This window comes from Megachile rotundata, chromosome 16 (assembly GCF_050947335.1).
Source record: "Megachile rotundata isolate GNS110a chromosome 16, iyMegRotu1, whole genome shotgun sequence".
NCBI classification, from domain to species: Eukaryota; Metazoa; Arthropoda; class Insecta; order Hymenoptera; family Megachilidae; genus Megachile; species Megachile rotundata.
This window is the reverse complement of record NC_134998.1, coordinates 1863222-1880310: the sequence shown is the minus strand read 5'-3', so window position 1 is coordinate 1880310 and position 17089 is coordinate 1863222. Positions and strand designations below refer to the sequence as shown.

Genomic DNA, 17089 nt, shown 5'->3' with positions numbered 1-17089 from the left:
TGAACTGAAATAATTTCGTTATTTTGAAGGCTTTATTTCTTGGAGAAAACAGTTATACAAGTTTCTTTATTGATAAAACATTTATTGATGCGCGTCAAATAGGAAAAATTGATTTAAAAAAAAAACACATTGAAATTTTCAATTATAAAGTAGTAATTTGTAATAGATTCGTTCAATAATTTATTGAACATTTTTGAAGAACGAAACTTTCGATTTATAAAAGATGCTTCTATCGATTTCGTTTTAAGTTTTTACCAGTGATTTTGCCTTTGTTAAAATAATAGACTATGGTTTAAATCGATTAAAAATATAATAATACTTTTATTGTTTTCAGCACATGGCAGTCGAATTATCGTTTCTTTATCACATACCTAACAAGTTTTACGAGCGAATTGTTAATTCTACTTAAGACACTGTTACATCACTTTCATTTTACACTTCATTACATCTTCGTTAACCTCTTGCGCAGTATTTTCAGATCAGTGTCGAGGATTAATTGTTTTATTTCCATAGCTAGAGTGTTGTTTGCCGCCGCTATTGTGTTTGGTTTCATAAAATCATACTGCTCCGCTAAACAGAATACAATTTTTTCACTTAAACTTGAAAATTTTATTAAAAGTTATTACTAGAAATATTTATTATAAGCCAATTAAAATTATAGATACTATTGTGGAATTACAAATATTGCATATATTGTAATAGCGTAATAAATTATTTGTGCAATTATTTGTTATTAAAGGTATATGTTTAGCACTGGAACTTTTGACCAGAATTACACAAAATTGTTTAAAAATGAATATACAAAATTGTGTAAAAAAATTGTGCAAAAATGGTTTATTACCGTATACACTTTTGAGATTGATATTCTGAAATTATTTTGAAATTTGAAAATTCATGAATCCCTGAAAATCTCAACTTCCTAGATTTTTTTGCAAATTTCCTAATCTTCAAATTCTCAAATTTGTAAATTTTCAAATTACCGTAATTTTGAAATGTTACAATTAGCAATTTTCAAACTCCCTGTATTTTTAAAGTGTCCAAATTTCTAAGTATTCCATATTCCTAATTTTGTAAACTCCAAATACTAAAGTTCTCAAATCTTCAAATTCCACATTGCAAAATTTAAAAATTTTCAAATATTATGAAAAAAACACAAAGTAGGAGTATTAAAATAAAAGCAATGATTTTAAAACTAATATGATTGTAAAATCAATCATTTTATCTAATGTGTAGTTCCAGTGTTAAATTTTCAATGCTTAAAGCGACATTCATGTCAGCGGCCTGGTTTGTTTGGGTCACAACGCGAGTCATTGCTCTTGAGAAGATTGCCCTGTTTTTCGTCCCTGACATAGAGGATTAACAGGTTAATTATTATACCTTTTGTGTCTATTACGGAGCCACCTGCTTCACGTACAAGTAGTATTCCAGCTGCAATGTCCCAAGGCTTAAGGTTGTCCATTTGAAAAGAGTCTAGTGCGCCTTTTGCTACATATGCTAAAGATAACGTAGCTGATCCCATGAATCGAATCCTAAACATTCAAATATTAACTATTCCAATACTTCGCGTCACATTTGTTTCTAACATCTGCTGATCGAATGTATACAGTTCATTATTTCGAAAAGAACTACAATAAAATTAGGAAATGTTGTAAATAAACATTAGAAAAAAGTACTGAAGTAAATATAAGTTGTTTACTCAGTAAAGGACTTAATACTGTTAAATTAGTTTTTGGTCATTTTTTGTTCTTTAATATTGATTTTAAACGTAATAAAAATTGATCTGTGAACTATTTTTCTTCTGAAAGTACAATTAAAGTCAGGGAAAAATTAACGAAAATTGAAAAGAAGTATGTTGTAATATACTATCCATATATAGTTTTGGCGATTTAAAAATAAATTTGTAAAAATACTTTCTTGACATTCGTATAAAGAAGAATAATTTTTAAATAAGGTGAAGTGGGTAAGTTCGTAAAGTTTCACCTTATTGTAATTTATCACTAGTTAAAAGTCCTTCATTATGCAAGTGAAATATTTTGACGCTTAAAATGTTAAACAAATAATAATAAAATTTTGATACATGTATTTGAAAAAAATCGAAATAGTAAAATAAGTAATATTTACCCTCGTGTAGCGCGATGCAAGGCTTCTAATCTACCCAGTTTGATGTCCCGATTTTTTGTTGGGATGAACAAGGAAAACAATTCGAATTCTATCAAAGCTTTCTTCAACTCTGTAACGAAAAAACTGCATCGTTTACAACATTTTTTAAATTAATTTTTTTCCTTTATGGTATCCATTTTTTAAATTAATTTTTTTCCTTATGGTATATACTGATGTTATATTACTTTCAATTTCTATAGTGATATTAAATAAACTATTTTTAGTCGTGTTTAGGAATTTTTCATCGTTTCAGTTATTGCATTAATTGGAATAATACAAAATGTTTCTATTTTGAGTTATCTTATGTAGTTAAATTGTTGTATTTAAAGTAATTTCCTTAAGTCGAATCCTTTTTAAACTATTACATTTATTTTGAGTATTGTCAAATTGTTAAATGAATCTTAAATCACTTTTACATTAGCAAATTGTCGGATTTGTGTCATTGTTAATTTCTAATTTTTCCTAGATAATTAGATTATTAAATTTGATGTTATTGTCATTATTTTCACACTGCTGTCTACTAAAATAATTATAAACTATTTTAACTTATTAAAGTAATGTAGAAAAATGATAAAATATATATAAGAATATAAAAGAATATTTAAGTTACTTTTACTAGTACATTATTCGAGTTCGAGCTATTTAAGTAATTTTAAGCTTCTATAAGTCGTTAGATTAATTCTTTGATACTAATACTTTGGATATTGTGTTGAATATTACGAAATAGATGTTATAATAAAAAAAAACTGTTATAATATAATATAGACATAATATAAAAATGTTTATTTGATTGCATATAAAAATAGAAGATAAATAGTATCTAAAAATTATTAATTAATTAAGCAACCACCATATTCTTAAAAATTCCCGGCGATCATTATTCATATTTAATTCTTTGAAATAAAATTCTTACTATTGTTAAATCATATTCAGTGTATAATTACCAGTGACGTTAGTGGTCTTAATGCGCTTGTCGTTCAAAAACGCCCCATGCCCTTTGATTGCAGTGAATAATTCTGACCGCAGCGGATCGTAAATAATCCCTATCACAATTTCCTTACGAACTGACAAAGCCACTGATATGCATGAAAACGGATATGAATTAATAAAATTGAGAGTTCCATCTATGGGGTCCATGATCCATGTTGGTTTATCCGTCAACACTAGCGGTTCTTTAGTTTTGGCCATGTGTTCTTCTCCCATAAATCTGAAATATTAGATTCAGTATATTATAAGGGTTCCGAAAAGCGCAAACTTCCGATTGTGCTAAAATTATAAACCCTTGATTAGAGAAGAAAGTTCCTAAAAGCTCCCTAGTCCACCTCCATACCCGCTTTTGACAGTTTTTATTAAATATCATCGAAAATATAGACTTTAGAGAAAAAGAATAAGAAAGAATAGTACTATGAACGTCTCAAATACATTATTAAATGTTATTTAAAAAGGTATAAAAGTCGACAATCATTCACATGTAGTATTGGAGAAGAAAATCATTTTATTTCGTATATTCCTCCTAATCTTTCAATACAACACTTAAGCTATTTTTATATAACATTTTTTATAATTTTTATTTATGAAACTTGCTGGTCCTGTTTTACGTACAAAACTAGGATACACTATACATATGTCGAAAAGTATATTAAAAAAATAGTCCGAAGTCATTTTGTAATCTTTTAATAAAGTGTTTAAAACGCTATGTTAATATAATCTCTTCGACTTGTTTTTGCATATGGATTACGTGAGTAAAATTCGAAGATAAAAGGCTGCGGCACGCTGTGCATCCACTATACTACCGATTTTTGTTACTATTTCAAATATATTACATTACGTATACTCAAATATACTATAATTTGTCATACCACCATTCTTAGTTGAGCATGTCACCGGTGCATTGCATACATAGTCATGTCACCTACTGTGTAACGCGTATATGACCATGTCACCAACTGTGTAATGCATACAGAGTGTCCACGCCTAACAAGGAAACATATTGAACCGCGACACACCGATTTTAATGTAACTTATGTGAAAGGTAGTTCTCAAGAAAATATTTGACACGTATTTTTTTTATCGGCCATCGTTCACATTGAAGGGGTGAAAATAGCCCTCGAAGTTGGGGGTTGGAATCATATTTTTTGGAATATCTCCGGAATTAAAGAAGATGATTGGATTCTTTTTTTTTTTGTAAATTGTTCGTCTTTAAATAGGGGATTTTTGTGCGTAAAAAAATTTCAATAAACTTTATTTGTTTAAATAATATTTTGAAAATTTATCATTTTTGTTTAAATTTTTGCACTAAATGTTGATCTATTTTTTTACAACTTCGTGTACGTAAACTATGGATAAAAATAGAGGATACGTGTTTTTGGAATTTGCTGTTTTTTGCAATGTTTATTAGATATATAATTTAAAGTCACCTCCTATGAAGAGGGCTAATCAGCATTTTTATTAAAAATATCATTATTTTTACAATCTTTTACAATATTTTAGACATTTTATACCTCTACAAATGCCGTTAATTGATTTCTGAATAATTTAAATAGACTTTTATGGTCAACACTGCTTTCATAGAAACGACGAGGATCGAATATCGGTGAGACACATACTAATGCAAGCAAAGGAAAAGATTGCAATTTTCTTATTTCTTACTATTTTTTCATGAAACTTTTACTGTCATATTTGTCTAATTTTCCTTATTAAAATGACACCAAACATGATATAATTACGTTAACAATTGCGTGTGTAACAAGTGATTAAAGTTTTTAACATAAAAGAGAACGGCGAATGGAAAAGAAAGAGAGGCAGAAGGTTGAAGCGTTCGGCAAACATGAAAGACTCGTGTGTGTCCTGTCTTTTAAATTCAAAAATCAATATTCTTTATTTTTGGTTTTTCGTCAATGGAACTTTTACCATCGTATTTGTCTCGTTTTTCTGATTAAAATGACACCAAACACAATATGATTACGATCGTAATTACTTATTTAACAAGCTATAAAAGTTTCGGGCTTTCACACTTACGGCAAACTTTACATTTACGGCAGAGATACGAATTCCTCCTAACGGCTTGCTATACAAGTAATTATGACTTTAATTATACCGTGTTTGGTACCATTTTAATCAGAAAAACGAGACGAATCCGATAATCAAAGTTTCATCCACGAAAAACCAAAAATAAGGAATTTTGATTTTTAAATTTAAAAGACAGAACACGCGCGAGTCTTTCATATTTGCCGAACGCTCGAAACTCTATCCCTCCTTGTCTTTTGTATCGCTGTCTCTTTCTATGTTCGGCACACTACAAAAAATGTAGGACCTCTACTGTAAATGTTACAATCGAGACCGGCAAAAGTAACATTTACGGAGTGAATACTGTACATCCGACTTTTATTAGTTTTCAAGATATAACGCTTAGAAATTGATTGCTTTTTAGCAGCTCAAGTCTCAATTTGAACATTAAGTCTTAAAAACGGTCTTATTGTTGCGGTAAGTGCTGCATCTTTAACTCTGCTTACCAAAACTGATAGCAGGGGTTTATGGTCGAACAGGTCCAAAGAATAACAGTGGAAAGTATTGTCCATTACGGTCTAAGTTTTCCGCATCGAGGGTGATGTCATGAATTTCTCTTCGTAAGGGCAACCGACAGATAGGAGTAAATATATTTCCATCTTTAACCAGTTAAGTGTGTTTGACGACTATATCCGTTATGGAAATGTGGCAGAATTTTGTATCATAACGACTATGTTCGTCATGCGTAAAATTTTGTTACAATTTGATGTTTAAATTGTAATTTTGGCGAAAATTAAATTGTATTCGTAAATTGTAATTTATTTAAAATGTTTAGAGGTCAACACAAAATGAAATAAACAAATAAAAAGTGTAAATGATTTGAGATGGATTCACAAATTCTTGAGAGCTAACTCGTCATTGCTTGAGTATCGCGACACACACTAACGTGCGCTTTGCAAAAAGATCGCCATAGTCAACTGGTTAATAATTTTGAATTTTACAACACAAGTTGCAAAAAGAAGCATAGTAGATTTAAAGAACAGAATTCAGATTGTGTGTGAAAACATTGTAATAGACATTCTGATAAATATGGAAAAGAAATTTCTGAAACGAATAGAAACATGTATGGGTATCGAACTGCTGAAGATAAGTAGAATAAATTTTAGTATAATAAAATATTTTGAGAAATTTTAATTAAGTTCTTCAACTAAAATATTTAAATGTTCCAACCTTCCAAATTTTAACATCATCCTTGATGTGAAAAACTTAGACCGGACAATACTTTACACGTTTCTTACTCATCGAATCTGCCGTTCACTGTCACTTGCTGACTATTAACAACACACGTAGTTAATTGTAAAAGTGTACACTTAAAAATAAGTTGAACAATATAGTATACAAGAAAATATAAGTATTTAATATTTCGTCACTCTACACTTTTTATTTACAGTTCTAAATACGTAAAAATTTAACACCTATCGACTATAGCGTCGTTTAAATTGAAGTCAAGGTTTTCAACTAGTCACAGAAGGCCGAAACATGGAATAATTAAAATACATTTATATCCATACTCGCCTTTTATTCTAAAATATGTAAATTATTTTATATTAATGACTATTGTTAAACTAATTAAAGTTGCTTTTATTGTATATTAAAAAAAATATGCGGAGTATAGTTCAGTAATTTTAATAATTTAGTCACCCACTGTGTATGCCCTTGTTATTGAACATGTAAGAATATGATCATTTAAAAGTAATCATTTTTTATTAGCATAAATGTTACTTCCTCTAAGTATCTATGTAAATCAGTTTGCAATTACAATAATGATTGTTTTCATAATTATTATTGAAAATTACTTGGTCTCATGTCCCTTTTATTGGCCATCACAATACTTTATAATTACATAAATGAAAATGTTTTCTTTTTAATTACACTGTTAATTACATATTTTATTATTAATTGAAACAAATTATTGTTTAGTTATTATTTATGACTAGAGTATATTACGTTTTTTTATGTAACTGATGACTTTAGAAATAGGTATGCATTTAATAATTTATCCTAAAATTTCCATTATATTTGCTAATGGACACTTCAATTTAAAGATAATTATCGAAATAATAGTAAATAAATGATAATAAATCTTGCTCATAATTTTTCATAAAATGAAACAATGGGTAACTAATAATTGAAACGCAGCTGCTAATACAGGGTCCACGCCTAAGTATGACAGCGCGATATTTCATGAACTATTCGTAGTTACGAAAAAGTGTTTATATTGCAGGGTAAAAGGGGCTCTATGTTTTGGCATAAGCAAAATTTGTTTAATGTTATTAATGTAAACGATATGATGGTAACGTTTCGTTTTTTAAATGGAACTATATATTTTTTTTCGATCAGGCGGTAGTGCTTTTCAAGACAAATTCATCAAGGTTTAATATATTTACTCGATTTTTATTAATTTTCGAGATATAACGCTTAGAAATTTACTGATTTTCAGCAGAAACGTCACGATTTGAGTAGTAAGTCATAAAAATAGTTTTATTGTTGCGGTAAGTGCCTCATGTTTGACTCTGCCTCTTTTACCCTGCAATTTCCATATAAACACTTTTTCGTGACATCAATAGTTCATGAAATATCGCTGTCACACTTAGGCGTGGACACCCTGTAGGTGCGTTCACCTTATATCTCGAATTAAGATTATAGAAAAATAAGGAAATGGTACAGTTGCGAAAAGATAGTTTCGTTTGTTCGCTGGAACGTGATCAATTCTCATGCACCGAGAACGTTTTTGTCTCGTTAAAAAATTTGTAATGCTGTTTAAAATTTCTACGTATTGCTAATTCATAAAAATCAGTTGGTGACTCACTCATGATCGGGATATTTCTCTTTCAGGCCTTTAGTTAACAACTCCTCGATTTTTTTGTCACAGTCTGTTACTAAGTCCCACTCATGTTCCTTCGCTTCCACGACTTTCTGTCCTTCGAAGCCAGATTTGAATAGCTACGGAGAAAATGAAACACAGATAAATATTATGACCGCTGAGATATGAATTCTTGCCTGTTTGTAGCTTTTGCCTGCTTTTATCTGATAAGTATCGCTGGTGTGATAAGTAAAAGCAATTCGCTTGTTTCCGACTATAAGTTCTCTTTTGTATTTAACTACCTACTTTTTCGAAGAGTTTAAAATCGGTAAGTATTTCTTGGAAATGCGTGTCGACAAATTTTGAAATAGTTACATTCATAATTTTAAAGAAATCAAATGTTCGATTGGATGTATACGATCTTTTGTTTAACACAGGAATTAAATTCACTAACAGTGATTGATTAAACAAGCCTTCGTTTATCTCGTTTGCAAAGAAAAACAAACAGAAACATTTCTCACATTCTTTCATTTAATAGAGAAGTTAAATTCAATAAGAGTAATTGATTGAATGTCTTCGTTTACCTCACTTGCAGAGCAAAAAAGAAACACATTCTTTACATTCTGTTATTTGACAAAACAGATAAATTCAATAATAGTAATTGATTAAACAGATCATTTATCACAATTAAATTTTTTTGTATTTGTATTTTTTAAAGGTTCCCAAAATGTAATTTTAATTTAATTTAAAGAATTTTTAAATATATCTTATATATCTATTTAAAATCCTTTTAAAAAAAATTATAAATTTTATTGCATATGATAATCGAAATTGATTACAATTCTATAGACTTATGGCAAGCAAATTTTTAATGACAGATGGCTTTTAGGGAGTAATGAAAAATTTCTTTATTGACAGAAAAGTAGAAAAGTTCTATTCATCGATTGAAAAAGATTACATACCAAACAACATAATTTGAGAATTAGTAATAATTATAACTTATTACTTTATGTGCTTAGTTTCTTATTTTCATCTACTTAATTAGAATTGCAATTACAATTAATAACTCAAGCAATAATTTAAAATAATAATAATAATAATAATAATAATGGATTATTACTTATAAAAAAAATCTTAATACTTTGCACTTGGATTTTTATGTTACAGTTATTCTTGATTTTATTTCATTTACTGTACATGAATTATAAAAAATTTTATTGGGCTACTTTCTGAATGCTTTTTTGTATTTTTGAAATGTGGTAATTTCATGGTATACATTATGCATAATCGCAAGTTAATTTCATAAAGTTAATCAAAGAACAAGTTAATTATGTAATTTATTTTTTTAAATTCATATGTATTTAATATAACAAAATATTGAACGTTTCATATGAAAATTAAACAAAAATTTAATGAGTTAAGTATACAGGGTGTCTCACAACTTGTGTAACTCCCGGAAAAGGGTGGTAGAGGACGTAATTCTGAATAAGATTTCCTTTGCAAAAGTAGAATTCGAAGCTTCGTTTTTGAATTATTAACCCCTTGGCTACTGTGGGCGCCTATAGGCGCCCACTTTTATACCAACAGAGTTTTTTCCTAGCGATTAAAAAGTTTTTATAAAAAAGAGTTATGACGGCGTGTTATAACATTTGTCATTTGTATTATCCTTTGTACATAAAGGAAGGATAAAAAACTATAGAAAGGCTTTAGCTTTACTTTTTATAAATAAGAATATCTGACTTTTTATTATAATAAATAAGACCATAATCACATTTCTCAGAAAAAATCACCGTAGCGAAAGGGTTAAGGAAAAACACGGACCAATGAGAGCGCGAGAATTACGCACGCTCAGCCACAAGACGAAGCTTCAATCCCTATTTTTGCAAAGGGAAATCTTATTCAGACTTACGTCCTCTACCACCTCCTTCCGGGAGTTACACGAGTTGTGAGACACCATGTATATATATCTGTCGGTAGCCTTATTTTGAATTAAAAGAGCAGCGTGAATTTAAAATAATTATAGGCTGCTCAAATATATATCTGTTAATGTGTTAATATGTTATTTTAATTTACGAAAATTATTAAGAAACTTTTGTCAAAACATATTAACCTTCATCCAAATAAAGAGTCATTGTATCAGCTGGTTTACATATTATTCATTATTTATTTATTTTTATAATTTAATTTCAATTCAAATATAAGTGGTCGTTAAACGTCTGCAAATCTAGCTTTAAGCATATGTTGAGTGTATTTACAATAATAAATATAGTATTTAGTGAATAATTAAGAGGTTATTTCTTGTTCATAGAAACAGTAAATAATGCTAATTGAGGCATACAGTATTAATAATGATTTAAGAGTGAGCTTTCATATAACCGTTATAACTCATGCACTACTAGTCAAAATTATAATAGTTCATTTTATTTGTAATTAGCGTGTTGTTGTGGATAATACAATTTTCTTCAATTTTTCTACAGTTTGGATTGCAGTCTTTCCTTTTGCAGTATTAAATAAAAATGTAAGGGAAATAATACTATCAGAATAGATTTTGTAATTTTTATATGCACAATAACTTGTTTCTTTTTTTGCGTCCAATGTTATTCGTAGGTTAAATGAAAACATAGGTTCATTTATGAAAAAAATGTGTTTAATAAATAATTATGACAGAAATTTCAATAATTAAGGACTATTTTATTATTATCATTATTAGCAGAAATTTTAAAGTACTTATGTTATTAAATTTTTTAATTCCACGAAGTTTTCAGTTTTAGGATTTTAGGGGTAATAAAATTTAGATATTTTGAAAGTTACTTTTTTTGAACTTAAACATTTATGAATTTAGGAATTTGGGAAATTAGGAAATTCGGAATTTAAGAACTTGAGAAGTAGAAAATTACAAAATTTGGACTTGGATATCTGTAAAACTATATGTAGAATTTTGAAATTTGGAAATGTAAAAATTTATAAGCGTTAATCCTCGTATTCTTTTAAAGCTCAAGGAACTTGGGTAACTTAAAAATTCGAAAATTTAGATATGTAAAATTTACCTTGATTAGGTGTTTCACGCACTTTCCCTTATGTAGTAGCATGCCAAAATTTTATTCTCTGATATAATGGATGTGACATAATATTTTATCAAATTTTTAAAAATTTTGTTCATTATAAATCCTAAGTGCATAAAATGACAAGAAATGAACTTCATACTTAAATTCTAGAACTTCATACATCCTTTAATTTTTCCAAATTGATTTTTGGTAGGAAACAATACAGCTAAGTAGATAAAAACCGTTTCTTTTTACCATTATCAGGCGAAAACGCGTATTAATAATTTCAACCTTCTCATTTCCTTTATATGATGAATGCATTATGTGACTTTTAATATTTTTGTTTTGGATAAGATAAAAGTCGAAGCAATTAAATTAAGTCTCATATCGCTTACTTTTGAAAGATTATCCAATGATTTAATCGCTAACAAAGTAGTCAAGGCATTTGGTTACGGAACTACTTGTGAATGTTTTTTTCTTAGTTCCACACCTTATAAAAATTTAAGTTCTTTTTAAATTCTTTTGTTTCATTTTTTTTATTTTCTACTTGTGAAGAGGAATAACGAAAAACATCCATGAATTTTATAATCATATTGCCTCTCTTATCTACACGGAAATGATAAAATATTACTCATATTTTAACGGAATAATTCTCTTATTCACAACACAGTACACAATGGTTTAAGTATCAAAATGTTCAAATTTTAAAATCACCATCTGGTTCTCCACATATAATCACATAAAATGTGTAAAGAATACTAAATCGAATTTATAAAAAAAAGTATTCGAAACGTCTTAACGCATCGATTTAATAATTAAATAAAATGATGGTTAACAAAATTTGACGAAGATCGAAAATCCTAGGATCAATAAAATCCAAATTAAAAGATAGAGATTGATTATTGGAAATAATTTTTGTTTAAATAAAATTTCTAAACAAACGATTCCTTTTACGAATGATGCTTGTCTAATCTACTATTTTCCATAAAAGTAATAAAAATTCATTGTGTACAACATTGTAAAATTTTGTTGTTTGTGTGTGAGCTTCTTACGTGATGCAAGGGGAAAATGAGTAGCGTTAGTCATGACAGTAAACTAACACGAAACGAACATACAATTTTGACTAGCAGTGTATTTCCCGCGTTTTCTTGGCGACCAATCGGATGTCACTAGATGGACTCACCTCGCCAGCTTGTAGGGTTAATTCTTTGGCAGTTTCGAAGTATTCTCTGATATCTTGCTCGGTCGTCATGATCACTAGTGACGAGGCCTTCGACGCAACGACTGATCGATTGAACACAGAGTCTTCGTGTGAGCATCCTCTTATCTTTGTCAGTACTGATACAGAATCGCGCAAACGGCATAGGCAGTTGAATCTAAACATTTGAGGAGTAGTGCTTATCTTAGATGTCGCATCGTATCGACCAAAGTTTCAGCTTTGAAGTTCTGTGTTTAATCAACAATTTGAAGTTTCTCAGGTGGTTAGGTACTTCTTTTGGTGCTATGTTCACTCATCACACTGCGATGAATTTCATACTAATTTGCTATTCGATAAAATTTATTTAATAACAAAATTCGACGCTTTAGAGTGTGTGTCCAAATTATACTACAAGTTGCATATTTTGTAACAGTTACTTGCACTATTTTGAAGAGACTCGTGACGCACTCAGACTTCAGCTGTGGTCAATTTTACTCGAATTTTTAATATGTTTCAATTTGGAGTTGAAGTCCAATTATTTGCATAGTCAACGATTGCATAATTACCAGTTTGACATGACACTTCAACTTTCTTTGTCTGTTTTAATACTGTGGATCTGGCTAGTTCTGACTAACGCATCTGACAAATAAATCATAGTACAAGGGGTTAACCGACGAAATAGAATAGGATGTTTTATAGTAACGTTACAATATATTGCATATTTTGATGAACTGTTAACTTAATAACGATTTTAAATTAGAAAATTTTTAAATAGGTATTTAACATTATTTAAATACCTATTTTTCAATGGGTATTAAATAAGTGTTTAAGAAGTTTGATATTTAAGTCCTTGAAGAATTAAGGATATTGCAATTTGAACTTTTTGAAATTTTAATATTTTGGAATTTGGCAACTGGGGAATTTGGGAATTTGCGAATTCCATTCGACAATTTGAGTGTTTATGAATTTGGAAGTTTATGTTTTTAAACATTTTTTAATGTAAAAATATAGGGATTTGAACGTTTAAAATTTGAATATTACTGAATTTGGTAATCTATGCATTTGGAAATTTAAGTTTTCGACATTTTGGATATTTAGAAGCTTGGGATTTTTGAATTTTGGAATGTGGGAATTAGATCATTTGAGAATTTAAAAATTTTAAAGTTTGGGGATTTACACTTTTGGAATTCGATGATTACAAAATTAAAAAATTTGGTAATTTAAATATCAAGGAATTTGAAAATTTGAAAGTGTGAAATATTAAATTTTGCAAATATAAGACCTACTGTAAGACGAGGTAGAAAATGATTGAATGGCTAAGTTCGATTTCAAAAATACTATATATTTTATGTAAGCTGATTCCGTGGGCGAAGTAGTGTCCTCGAGAGAAGAATGTCCTCCAAAGGTCTCTAAACGAATGCCCTCTTTCCGTTCCGCGAGATGTCCTAGTCTCCGCGAAACTTGGGGCCCCAGAGTTGTTTTATGGTTCGGACATCACAGCGTCAGGCCTTTACCCCGTGGTGGTCGTCGTAGGACGGCCATGTGCCCGTCGTCCCTGCTTTATTGGGGTGGGTCACTGGGAATTTTCTAACACTACTATTTTTGAAAATTTTTAAATTTGAAAGCTTGTATTGTATTTAGAAATTCGAGAATTTGAAAATCTGGCAATTTAGATATTTGGAAACATAAATCCTTCAAATTTAAAAATTTTAAAATACAGTAATTACAAATAACTATGAAACAATTATTTAAATCAAGTAAAATGAAAATTTGAACAGCTGTTTCATTAATTTATTGATTTATTTGTGTCGTAAATTTTATTCAGGAACACACATAAAAATGTAAATAACTGTAAGCGGCCAAAATACACAGTATTACATAATATAAAAGTATTACATAAATAAAATTATAAAAGTAAATTTTAAAAGAGCAAAATGTAGTGCTTTTCAAACATAACACTCGCGATGACTCCACTGAGCGCAGGCAAACCTGAGGAAACGAAAAACAACACAAACGGAAAATTGACAGTCTTGAAAACAAAATAAAAGAAAATTAGCTCTAAATTTAAATTCAGTATTTGGCCGTTATTGACGACTTTTCAACAAGTTAACATGTATTTACGCATAACTAAATATGATTATTAACATTGCTGAATGGTATATATTAATGTTGGAGCACTAATGTGCAACGTGATAAATTTAGTCGGAAGTAGGATAAGTGTACGCATAAATATCATATCAAAGAATACTGACACACCATACTTTTTAATGTCACTCGTAATTATATTTATAGCCTCATAACGTACGTGAATAAAATGAATGAAAAAGTTGTTCAAATTGCCATCTTTATCGTACACAAATTTTTTACTCATTTCGAACATTTTAATTTTTATTTTCAAATGAATTAAGTTTTATTTAACGATATAAAGTTAATTATAATTAATATATTTTGTTAAAATGTTTTAATGGTTTCAAATATTCTCAACTATAATCTAAATTTCTTAATGGTATAGTTCTGTAATTCGATAAAATTATAAAAAAATACATTAAGCGTTTATCTCATTGAGCACCAATTAACAATTAACATTTAATCTATAACTACATGTCAATTAATCAAGAATTAATTTTCAATCGTTTTCTAAATGATTTTTTAAGTTAATTTTCAAATTTTATTTACAATCAATTTTATCAAATTAAAGTAACTTTAACTAAAGATTTTTTCAATAAACAGTTAACTTTACATCGTTAAATAAAACTTAATTTTTTTGAAAATAAAAATTATTATGTTTGAAATGAGTAAAAAATTTGTGTTTTTTTTTATTACTTACAAGGAAAGGCACGCAAGTGTCCCCCTCCGATTTTGATGAAACTTCGTAGGTTTGTTAAGCAGGCAAAAATAAGGGACACGTATTTTTTTTTTATCGGCTGAGACGCGGGTTTAAGGGGTGAAACGAGCCCTTAAAGTTTCGACCCCTTTTGGCTATCTCGAAAACCATACGAGATACATTAAAACTTCTAATAGAAAAGTTGTATGGTTTCTTGCGTATAATAACAGGATGTTAACGAATTTTGCAAAATACAATTTGTTTATAACAAAAAAATTTTTCATAACCTTATTTTACAATTTATTCAAATTTGTATAATGACAAAAAGTGTAGAGAATTTTATTACAAATCCATTGGTATATATACATACGATATTGCCTCCTACAATTCCTCAGATTTTTATTATAAACATTACGCGTGCGCGCCCGCGACGCGCCGCACGATACTAAACCGGATCATATCGTACGATATTACACTACCAGTCAACGTTATTTTTAAGCATAAATAAGAGACAATTCTATTTGCGTTATACATAACTGTTAATTTTATTAATTCGTATTACAAAACATGTATTGTTAAAGTACATAGGTATTCTATGTATATGTCAATTTTATAGGTAACGAATAGTTTGAATAAGTTAGGGAACATAATCGTGGCAATAATGATATTCTTCGAAAAAATGTTTCAAACACAACGGTTTCCGGCATTAAGTATATGTAATAATTGGTACATCACGGCATATATATATGGCATAGTGGTTCATTATGTGATGCATAGCAAAATTCTACTGTATTTGGAAAATGAGGTGGTTTTGACGATATGAATCCACTTTTATATCATAAAATGAAATTTTCAAATCGTGGTGAAGAAAACTGATTATGAACAAGTCATTGTAGTTTTAGAATGCTATCTCGTGTGTGGAGATTAATGTCATATTGTAATATAACAACTATGTCCGACAAGCGACAAACAAAATTTTGCCATACGCGAAATCCGTACACGTATAATAGTTGTAAATATTTTGTAGTTCCAGTTAGAATCATAAATAACATTATTTTTTTATTTATCGGAATAGCTTCGTCAACCCTACGACAACAATGCGCGCTCCAAGAATCTAATAATAGAGCTGTTTTGTTGTTTGTATTTGGAGAATAAACTTCTATTAACCAGGTTTTAAAAGTTTCTTTTGTAAGTTTTCCGGATGTCGATGCCATAACAAAAATATTCATCGCCTTGAACATGGTCTGCTGTAATCGAGGTTCAAATACTCCATGGTATAAAGTAGATACATATCGTCAAGACCTCATTTTCAAAATCCCGTATTTTGCTATGCATCACATAATGAACCACTATGCCATACGCGAACATTTATGATAAAAATCTGAGGAATTGTAGGAGGCAATATTGTATATATATATACCAATGGATTTGTAATAAAATTCTCTACACTTTTTGTCATTATACAAATTTGAATAAATTGTAAAATAAGGTTATGAAAAATTTTTTTGTTATAAACAAATTGTATTTTGCAAAATTCGTTAACATCCTGTTATTATACGCAAGAAACCATACAACTTTTCTATTAGAAGTTTTAATGTATCTCGTATGGTTTTCGAGATAGTCAAAAGGGGTCGAAACTTTAAGGGTTCGTTTCACCCCTTAAACCCGCGTCTCAGCTGATAAAAAAAAAATACGTGTCCCTTATTTTTGCCTGCTTAACAAACCTACGAAGTTTCATCAAAATCGGAGGGGGACACTTGCGTGCCTTTCCTTGTTAGAAAGTTACTTTGAAACCTATAGAAATGAAACGCATTGGTATTTGAAGTGAATTACAAAGCTACTACTGTGAGAGTCTAAACCCGTAACCCACCTTCGCGTCGATTCAAGACGCGTGTGGTGGTATAATGACCAAGGAGGTGTTTATTTAATGTTTGAAGTGCTTCTATACCTGTAATAGAGTTTAGTCAGATGTTTTGAAAGAAGTACTTACACGG

General features: G+C 29.2%; 2 protein-coding genes across 9 annotated transcripts in view; one reads left to right on the top strand and one right to left on the bottom strand.

The window, feature by feature from the left end:
* brm (ATP-dependent helicase brm) overlaps positions 1-17089 on the top strand; it is a 100044-nt gene that overhangs the window by 50690 nt on the left and 32265 nt on the right. The gene's annotated exons all lie outside the window — the stretch shown is intronic.
* LOC100881463 (uncharacterized) lies at positions 14-12472 on the bottom strand. Its single transcript, XM_003702579.3, has 6 exons — positions 12257-12472; positions 8036-8169; positions 3105-3367; positions 2122-2230; positions 1378-1529; positions 14-570 (listed from the first exon to the last, which is right to left on the bottom strand). Exons 1-6 carry the CDS (start codon positions 12455-12457, stop codon positions 443-445), a joined length of 987 nt encoding a protein of 328 aa, XP_003702627.2. The 5' UTR covers positions 12458-12472; the 3' UTR covers positions 14-442.

Coding starts and splice junctions, on each gene's coding strand:
- LOC100881463 (XM_003702579.3), bottom strand. CDS start 12,457: ATGTTTAGATTCAACTGCCTATGCCGTTTGCGCGATTCTGTATCAGTA. Junction 2,231..3,104: donor TAAGACCACTAACGTCACTG/GTAATTATACAC, acceptor TTTTCGTTACAG/AGTTGAAGAAAGCTTTGATA. Junction 571..1,377: donor CTCCGTAATAGACACAAAAG/GTATAATAATTA, acceptor TATTCTGTTTAG/CGGAGCAGTATGATTTTATG.